Consider the following 9,729-nt stretch of genomic DNA (forward strand, 5'->3'; position numbering starts at 1 on the left):
GGAGCCCCTCATCATCTCAGAGGAAGACGTCCGCGAGAATGTGGTAACATACGACGATGAGGGGGGTGGCGAGGAGGACACTGAGGCCTTCGACATCATCACCCTGCGGAACCCCGCCGCCGCTGAGGAGCTCAAGTTCAGACGGGACATCCAGCCGGAGGCAGCCCGACAACACGGGCAAAACCGGGACCACCACAGTCCCCCCGGAACTGAACCAGGTGGATGTGCAGGAGTTTATTAAACAAAGAGTGGTGGAGGCGGACATGGACACTAGCGGTCCTCCCTATGACTCCCTCCAGACCTACGCATACGAGGGTCAAGGGTCTCCGACAGGCTCCATCAGCTCTCCGGACTCCCCGGGAACACAATCAGAACAGGATTATAACTACCTGGACGACTGGGGGCCTGAGTTTCAGAAACTGGCAGAACTCTACGGGGAAGATATGGATGTAGCAGAGTCAGATGTTGCGGTGACAGCGGCGACCTAGCCTGTCAACGTCTGTCACACCTTCTGTAAAACCAAAACCTTTCTCTCTCTCAATCCTCCTCCTCAACTTGTTTTAAAACGATAAAATAGAAATGCTTTTGAACTTGTTCCAGCTGATCTACTTTTACTGTTGAATTACTGACTGTCCCTTTTTTCAGTTTTCCTTTTGGAACGGTCTAATATGCAGATGAATTAATTCTGGTGTGGAAAAATATTAAGGATAACGGAAAAAGGAAAATATTTTTCCTGTTGTATATTTTTTATTGCTCAATAAAGTCCTTAATTCCATATGAGTAGATATATGTGAAACAGAGTGTACACTTTTTTCTGAAGATATGCAGAGTAAGGGTTATCTTAGAACAGTGATAATTATGCAAAGCTTTATGGATTTTATGCACAAAAAATTAATATTGAACCATTGCTTTCACTTTAATGACAAGTTGAAAGTCTAATGTGGAAATATTTTAAATCATTTCAGGTTTATCTATTCTAAACAATCATTAAAGCAGGTCATGTGTGACACCACACAAAAACAATTAAATTGACACTCAGGCGTTCTTAATACATTTTACATCATAGATAGCAACAATTCTTCTTAACATGTATATTGATTGCAAAACCGCCACTAAATAGGATTTTCTTCCACTATTATTCCATAGACAGATGTTTTTATATCAGTATGGACAACTATCTGCCTCGATAAGATAAAGGTAAAGTATTATACTGTACCTTGCATTAGAGAGTCATGACATTCGTGTTGAGAAAATAAACTAATATTCAGAAAAATAACATCAGAGGAGAATCAAGGATATTGCATGAGTTTATCATGGTCCTTAAAACACGGTCCCTATGGACCTTGAACATTCGTCCCAAATGGCACCCTATTCCCTAGGCCTAGTACACCACTTTTGGCCAGAGCCAAAAGTGGGGGGCCTGGTCAAAAATAGTGCACTATATAGGGAATATAGTACCATTTGGGATGCACCCATGCAGACTTTTTACTGTGTGTGCTTACTTCATGAAAATAACTCAAAATATATGTTTAATCATTTATTTCCCTGAGCCTCCTTTTTGCATTGAAATGCTCAGTCTGATCGTGTGGGCGTGTTGATACACATTTAAGTACAGTACAAATGTAAGTACATACAAAGCCCAGATTGGTAGATAGGACATTTAGACTCTAGAGCCTACGCCGCTTATACCTTCAAAGTAGGAGGGTACATTTGCAAAGAAATGATGACTGGTCATTGGTCAGAATAATCAGATCAGATTGATATCCCTACAGTATCTTATCCTCCTCTATCTTGCTTGCTCTCTCTCTCTCTCTCTCTCTCTCTCTCTCTCTCTCTCTCTCTCTCTCTCTCTCTCTCTCTCTCGCTCGCTCTCTCTCACCCTCTCTGACGCTATCTCTTTATAGCTTTCTTTCTATCTCTGTCTCTCTTTCTCTCTCTTTCACTTGCTATCTCTCTTTCTTTTGTCTATTATCCTTCTCTTCTCCCCAGATTCACAGGTACAGTATAAAAGAGAGCGAGGTGAGTCACATCGGTGTTAAAACATTGGGACCTGGACAGATGCTCTGAGTTACTGGAGCTTGGTTTGGGGCAGAGATGAGGACTGAAAAGGTTTTAATCCAGCATGGGAAGATGGAGCAGAGAGTATCATTACCTCCCATAAACATATGCAGGCGTGTGTGTGTGTGGGTGTGGATATGTGTGTGCGTCTGCTTGTACTGTATATGATGAGTGTGCACGTGTGTGTCTTTGCATGTCTTTGTGTATTTATGTACAGTATGTGCATCTGTGCATTGGATCCACTTCAAATTTGCTTCCCTGTCCCCCTGATTATGTCAGAGTCAATCTGTTCCAGTCTCACTGGGGGGGAAAGGAAATCACTCGCCAGATATAATTAATGTAATTGTGCAATCAACACATTTCTAAATGTGTAATAAAAAAAAATGCATTTAAACAGGGGGCAATACATTTGACCTAAAAGACAACATGCTGTGTGATGTATAAGCAGTGCGCTGTAGTGTGTGTGTGTGTGTGTGTGTTCTTTACACTTAAGCCTAACATACGGTGCAGAGAATAAATCTAGTAGAGAAAAGAACAGTCTTGTAGTTTTTACAAGGGGATATTTTTCATACTTGACTGGCATAACTAATCTCAGTAACACTTTACTTGACACCCAGCGTCATAGCACTTTATGACAAGGTCATAACCATATCATAATATGTCATAACAGCTTATATAACTTGTCATAACCTGTCATAATATGGCCATAACACTGTCATGACACATACAGTATATTTAGACCTGTTGTGACATATATTGTGTTATTTTATTGGCTGGTTATGACACCTACATAAGAGTGTCAAAACCCACAAAACCTACCACACAATGCAAAACATTCCATTACACCATAGTCTACTTGTCAACAGTATGTTTATGTTATATACAATTTTCTGAAATTGACCATATTAAATTATCATTGTAATTATGCAACCCAAAAATCTGTTGCTGATGACTAGGATGAATACAGGTTAAGATTTCAGGAGCACGACAAGACACCCTCTTTTTGACTGATGACTGACATAAGGGCATGTACGTGATCGGCCTATCTGGCTTATATGATTATGATGGTCATAACGCCTCTTGAGAGTGTCATAAAGTGTGACAGTGTCATAATGCAATATGACAGTGTCATAAAGTGTATTTTCTACAAGTTATAAAAAATATGATGAAAAAAAAACATGACTGTAAAGAATTCATTACAACAACAACAAAGGACTTAAAACCTCTTAAGGACCGGACCCTTTTTTTCAATATCCGCCTAAAATGACATACCCAAATCTAACTGCCTGTAGCTCAGGACCTGAAGCAAGGATATGCATATTCTTGATACCATTTGAAACTAAACACTTTGAAGTGTGTGGAAATGTGAAATTAATATAGGAGAATATAACACATTCGATCTAGTAAAAGATAATACAAACAAAAAAACATGTGTTTTCTATTTTTGTTCCATCGTCTTTGAAATGCAAGAGAAAGGCCACCATATAATATTGAAGTTTAGGCACAATTTAGACTTTGGCCACTAAATGGCAGCAGTGTGTGTTCAAAGTTTCAGATTGATCCAGTGAAGCATTGCAATACTGGACTATTTTGCATCAGGTCTGCCCAAATGTGCCAAATTGTTCATTTGATACATATTAAAGTACATAACTATAGAGAACATACAATAATGATATGGTAATACAAAATGTAAGTTTACACACTCCCAGGAATATATGATGGATCATTAGCTTATACACTAACTTTCACACATCTACAGTGAGGGAAAAAAGTATTTGATCCCCTGCTGATTTTGTACATTTGCCCACTGACAAAGACATGATCAGTCTATAATTTTAATGGTAGGTTTATTTGAACAGTGAGAGACAGAATAACAACAAAAAAATCCAGAAAAACGCATGTCAAAAATGTTATAAATGTATTTGCATTTTAATGAGGGAAATAAGTATTTGACCCCTCTGCAAAACATGACTTAGTACTTGGTGGCAAAACCCTTGTTGGCAATCACAGAGGTCAGACATTTCTTGTAGTTGGCCACCAGGTTTGCACACATCTCAGGAGGGATTTTGTCCCACTCCTCTCTGCAGATCTTCTCCAAGTCATTAAGGTTTCGAGGCTGACGTTTGGCAACTCAAACCTTCAGCTCCCTCCACAGATTTTCTATGGGATTAAGGTCTGGAGACTGGCTAGACAACTCCAGGACCTTAATGTGCTTCTTCTTGTGCCACTCCTTTGTTGCCTTGGCCGTGTGTTTTGAGTCATTGTTATGCTGGAATACCCATCCATGACCCATTTTCAATGCCCTGGCTGAGGGAAGGAGGTTCTCACCCAAGATTTGACGGTACATGGCCCCGTCCATCGTCCCTTTGATGCGGTGAAGTTGTTCTGTCCCCTTAGCAGAACCCCCCCCCCCCCCCCCCCCAAAGCATAATGTTTCCACCTCCATGTTTGACAGTGGGGATGGTGTTCTTGAGGTCATAGGCAGCATTCCTCCTCCTCCAAACACGGCGAGTTGAGTTTATGGCAAACAGCACGATTTTGGTCTCATCTGACCACAACACTTTAACACTCCCGTGGTCCTAGGGTCAAAATGACCCGCCACTGTGTTGAACCAACTTTATTTAATTTTAATATTTTTGGCATCATTTGTGAGAAGGAGGCAGTGAGACTTTAAAGAAAGTATCACTGCCTCCTTCTCATATATGATCCAAAAAATATAAAAATTAAATAAAGTTGGTTCAACACATTGGCGGGTCATTTTGACCCTAGGACAACGGGAGGGTTAACCCAGTTCTCCTCTGAATCATTCAGATGTTCATTGGCAAACTTCAGAGGGCCCTGTATATGTGCTTTCTTGAGCAGGGGGACCTTGCGGGCGCTGCAGGATTTCAGTCCTTCAAGGCGTAGTGTGTTACCAATTGTTTTCTTGGTGACTATGGTCCCAGCTGCCTTGAGATCATTGACAAGATCCTCCCATGTAGTTCTGGGCTGATTCTTCACCGTTCTCATGATCATTGCAACTCCACGAGGTGAGATCTTGCATAGTGCCCCAGGCCGAGGCAGATTGACAGTTATTTTGTGTTTCTTCCATTTGTGAATAATCGCACAAACTGTTGTCACCTTCTCACCAAGCTACTTGGTGATGGTCTTGTAGCCCATTCCAGCCTTGTGTAGGTCTACAATCTTCTCCCTGACATCCTTGGAGATCTATTTGGTCTTGGCCATGGTGGAGAGTTTGGAATCTGATTGATTGATTGCTTCTGTGGACAGGTGTCTTTTATACAGGTAACAAACTGAGATTAGGAGCACTCCCTTTAAGAGTGTGCGCCTAATCTCAGCTCGTTACCTGTATAAAAGACAACTGGGAGCCAGAAATCTTTCTGATTGAGAGGGGGTCAAATACTTATTTCCCTCATTAAAATGCAAATCATTTTATAACATTTTTGACATGCATTTTTCTGGATTTTGTTGTTGTTATTCTGTCTCTCACTGTTCAAATAAACCTACCATTAAAATTATAGACTGATCATTGCTTTGTCAGTGGGCAAACATACAAAATCAGCAGGGGATCAAATACTTTTTTCCCTCACTGTAGATGGCCGGGCAGGGTGGGTGTGGAGCTAGAGACAGCATAGGTTCAAACTGTAGAACCCATTTCCTACATTAGAATAAAAAAATTGATTTTATCTCTGGGACCCTTAGGATGACAAATCAGAGCAAGATTACTGAATGTAAGTACATTATTTACCTTCAGAGGTGAATGTATAAAACCATTTGCCATGATACGTTTTTTGTTGTTGTGCACTCTCCTCAAACAATAGCATGGTCTTTTTTCACTGTAAAAGCTACTGTAAATTGGACAGTGCAGTTAGATTAACAAGAATTTAAGCTTTCTGCCCATATAAGACATGTCTATGTCCTGGAAAGTTTGCTGTTACTTACAACAGTCATGCTAATCACGTTAGCGCACGTTAGCTCAACCGTCCCGTATACGGGACACTGATCCCGTAGAGGTTAAGAAACCAACTTTCAAATGAAAGGAAACTTCTTGGCAGGGAAAAAACACATTTGAACAAATGTGGGTTTTGACACTCTTATGTAGGTGTCATGCCCAGCCATAAAATAACGCAATATATGTCACAACAGGTGTAAATATATGGGTCATGGCAGTGTTATGACCATATTATGACAGGTTATGACAAGCTATGTCAGCTGTTATGACATCCTATGACATGGTTATGACCGTGTCATATCGTGTTATGACGCTGGGTGCCAAGTAAAGTGTTACCCTAATCTTGCATCAATTAGTCACATGTTGGGTAATTAGGCAAGCACCGTTCTTAAAGGTTACTGTTGAGAAACTATCTTAATAGCATGTATAATTGATTGTAATTTAACAAAAAGTTTCTTGTAGGGGGGTGCCAAATAGTGCCTTGAATTGTGTTTGAGTGTGCAGAGGTAAGATAATGGAAAATGACCCTGTTTTACATTTTGACGTCAGAAGTGATGAAATCTCTGCACACCATAGGTTTGGATTGCACCAGCTTTCTATGACAAGGAGTAGATTTAGGTTGTGTCACAAATAGTACCCTATTTCCTTCCAGAGCATTGCCTGTAGATTTTATGAAAGTTGTTGCGTGTGTGTTCCTCCCTGACTTTGTGTGTGTGTGTGTGTGTGTGCATGTCCACACTGAGCAGAGTGGTTGTGTAACGCTTGGCCTTAAGAGTCAATATTGAGAGGCCTTTCATGGCATTTGAGGTCAGAGGCTCCCCGGAGGACCGCATGCAGCCTGCCAGGCATCACGGATGCAGGGTATAAATATGTGATTAAAGGAGGTCCTATCTTTGCATACTCTGAATTTTCATTAGTCTTCAAAGTGTCTGAAGGTGAAATGGAAGACATCAAAGAACTAAAACCCATCTTCAAAAGCCAACCCACTACCAAACTTAAAGTAGACATAGTGTTATTTGCGCTGGAAAAAGTAATGAGTTTTGAAAAAAGAAATATGCTGACATTTCACTTCAAGAAGAAAGCAGTGAAAAAAGTGTCATATTGATCAGGGGTTGTGCTGCCACATAGAAATAGAATGACTGATTAATTCATTCTAAGTCTACAATGGCTTGCAAAAGTATTCACCCCCTTGGCATTTTTCCTATTTTGTTGCCTTACAACCTGGAATTAAATGGATTTTTGTGGGGTTTGTATCATTTGATTTATACAACATGCCTACCACTTTGAAGATGCAGAATATTTGTTATTGTGAAACAAACAAGAAATAAGACAAAATAAACAGAAAACTTGAGCGTGCATAACAATTCACCTCATCCACCTTTTGCAGCAATTACAGCTGCAAGTCTCTTGGGGTATGTCTCTATAAGCTTGGCACATCTAGCCACTGGGATTTTTGCCCATTCTTCAAGGCAAACTGCTCCAGCTCCTTCAAGTTGGATGGGTTCCGCTGGTGTACAGCAATCTTTAAGTCATACCACTGATTCGCAATTGGATTGAGGTCTGGGCTTTGACTAGGCCATTCCAAGACATTTAAATGTTTCCCCTTAAACCACTCGAGTTTTGCTTTAGCAGTATGCTTAGGGTCATTGTCCTGCTTGAAGGTGAACCTCCATACCAGTCTCATATCTCTGGAAGACTGAAACAGGTTTCCCTCAAGAATTTCATTGTATTTAGCGCCATCCATCATTCCTTCAATTCCGACCAGTTTCCCAGTCCCTGCTGATGAAAAACATCCCCACAGCATGATGCTGCCACCACCATGCTTCACTGTGGGATGGTGTTCTAGGGGTGATGAGGTGTTGGGTTTGCGCCACACATTGCGTTTTCCTTGCTGGCCAAAAAGCTCAATTTTAGTCTCATCTGACCAGAGTACCTTCTTCCATATGTTTGTGGAGTCTCCCGCATGCCTTTTGGCGAACACCAAAAGTGTTTGCTTATTTTTTTTCTTTAAGCAATGGCTTTTTCCTGGCCACTCCTCCGTAAAGCCCAGCTCTGTGGAGTGTATGGCTTAAAGTTGTCCTATGGACAGATACTTTAATCTCTGCTGTGGAGCTTTGCAGCTCCTTCAGGGTTATCTTTGGTCTCTTTGTTGCCTCTCTGATTAATGCCCTCCTTGCCTGGTCTGTGAGTTTTGGTGGGCGGCCCTCTCTTGGCAGGTTTGTTATGGTGCCATATTCTTTCAATTTTTTAATAATGGTTTAATGACGCTCCGTGGGATGTTCAAAGTTTCGGATATTTTTTTATAACCCAACCCTGATCTGTTCTTCTCCACAACTTTGTCCCTGACCTGTTTGGAGAGCTCCTTAGTCTTCATGGTTCCGCTTGCTTGGTGGTGCCCCTTGCTTAGTGGTGTTGCAGACTCTGGGAACTTTCAGAACAGTGTATATATACTGAGATCATGTGACAGATCATATGACACTTAGATTGCACAAATGTGGACTTTATTTAACTAATGATGTGACTTCTGAAGGTAATTGGTTGCACCAGACCTTATTTAGGGGCTTCACAGCAAAGGGAGTGAATACATATGCACGCCCCACTATTCCGTTATTTCTTTTTTTGAAACAAGTTATTTTTTTCATTTCACTTCACCAATTTGGACTATTTTGTGTATGTCCATTACATGAAATACACATAAAAATGCATTTAAATTACAGGTTGTAATGCAACAAAATAGGAAAAATGACAAGGGGGATGAATACTTTTGCAAGGAACTGTATGTTGCCATTCAATATTTGGAGATCAGACAGAAAATACTGGGTTAGTCAAAAGCCTTGGATCTGTAGACAGGCAGACAAACACATTCATGTACAGTTTTTTTTCAATCACTTGGGTGCAATTTCTACAAGTCTGTGGTAGATTTTCACATCTCTAAACACAACAATCTACAAAGATCATCAAAATTGCTTATGTTTCAAAACTCTAAGCACATTTTCAATTGACTGTGTTCAACAAACAAATTCAAAAGTCACTTGTTCACTGCACCAAATCACTCTTTCAATTTGGATTCATATTCAGTCTATGTCTCTCCTTTTCAAAATGCAATATTGATATGATTTCCTTGTCATTTGTTAACAATACAGTTAACAATCACTTAATCAAACTGCTCAAAACTGATAACTACTGAACCAAAATTATGTAGTGCCTAGCTGAGTTTTTCAACTCTACGATATGTAAATCTCGGTGGAATTGGGTTGCGACGACTTTGGGCACTCCGCCCAAAGTCGTCGCAACCCAATTCCACCGAGATTTACATATCGTAGAGTTGAAAAACTCAGCTAGGCACTACATAATTTTGGTACTTCCGACTTCACCGAGACGCTGCCAGTCAATACAAGGAAACAGTAGGTGGTTGTAGTTAACATTTTATTTGTAAAAGATATCAACACAATGAAATAACACATATGGAATCATGTAGTAACCAAAAAAGTGTTAAACAAATCAAAACATATATTATATTTGAGATTCTTCAAAGAAGCCACCTTGATGACAGCTTTGCACACTCTCAACGAACTTCACCTGGAATGATTCACTCTGCGGCCCAACTCATCCCAAACCATCTCAATTGGATTGAGGTCGGGGGATTGTGGAGGCCAGGTCATCTGAAGCAGCACTCAATCACTGTCCTTCTTGATCAAATAGCCCTTATACAGCCTGGA

General features: G+C 40.5%; 1 protein-coding gene across 1 annotated transcript in view; it reads left to right on the forward strand.

The window, feature by feature from the left end:
* Nucleotides 1–488, forward strand: part of LOC311147635 (cadherin-18-like) — a gene marked incomplete at both ends in the record, with an annotated part of 124,889 nt that extends 124,401 nt beyond the window's left edge. Inside the window, 2 exon segments of the mRNA XM_084184366.1 lie at nt 5–199; nt 201–488. Coding sequence (XP_084040492.1) covers nt 5–199; nt 201–488 — 483 coding nt within the window.
* Between the last annotated feature and the right edge of the window lie 9,241 nt (nt 489–9,729).

The sequence above is a fragment of the Coregonus lavaretus genome, assembly GCF_964263955.1.
Source record: "Coregonus lavaretus genome assembly, chromosome: 2".
Taxonomy (NCBI): domain Eukaryota; kingdom Metazoa; phylum Chordata; class Actinopteri; order Salmoniformes; family Salmonidae; genus Coregonus; species Coregonus lavaretus.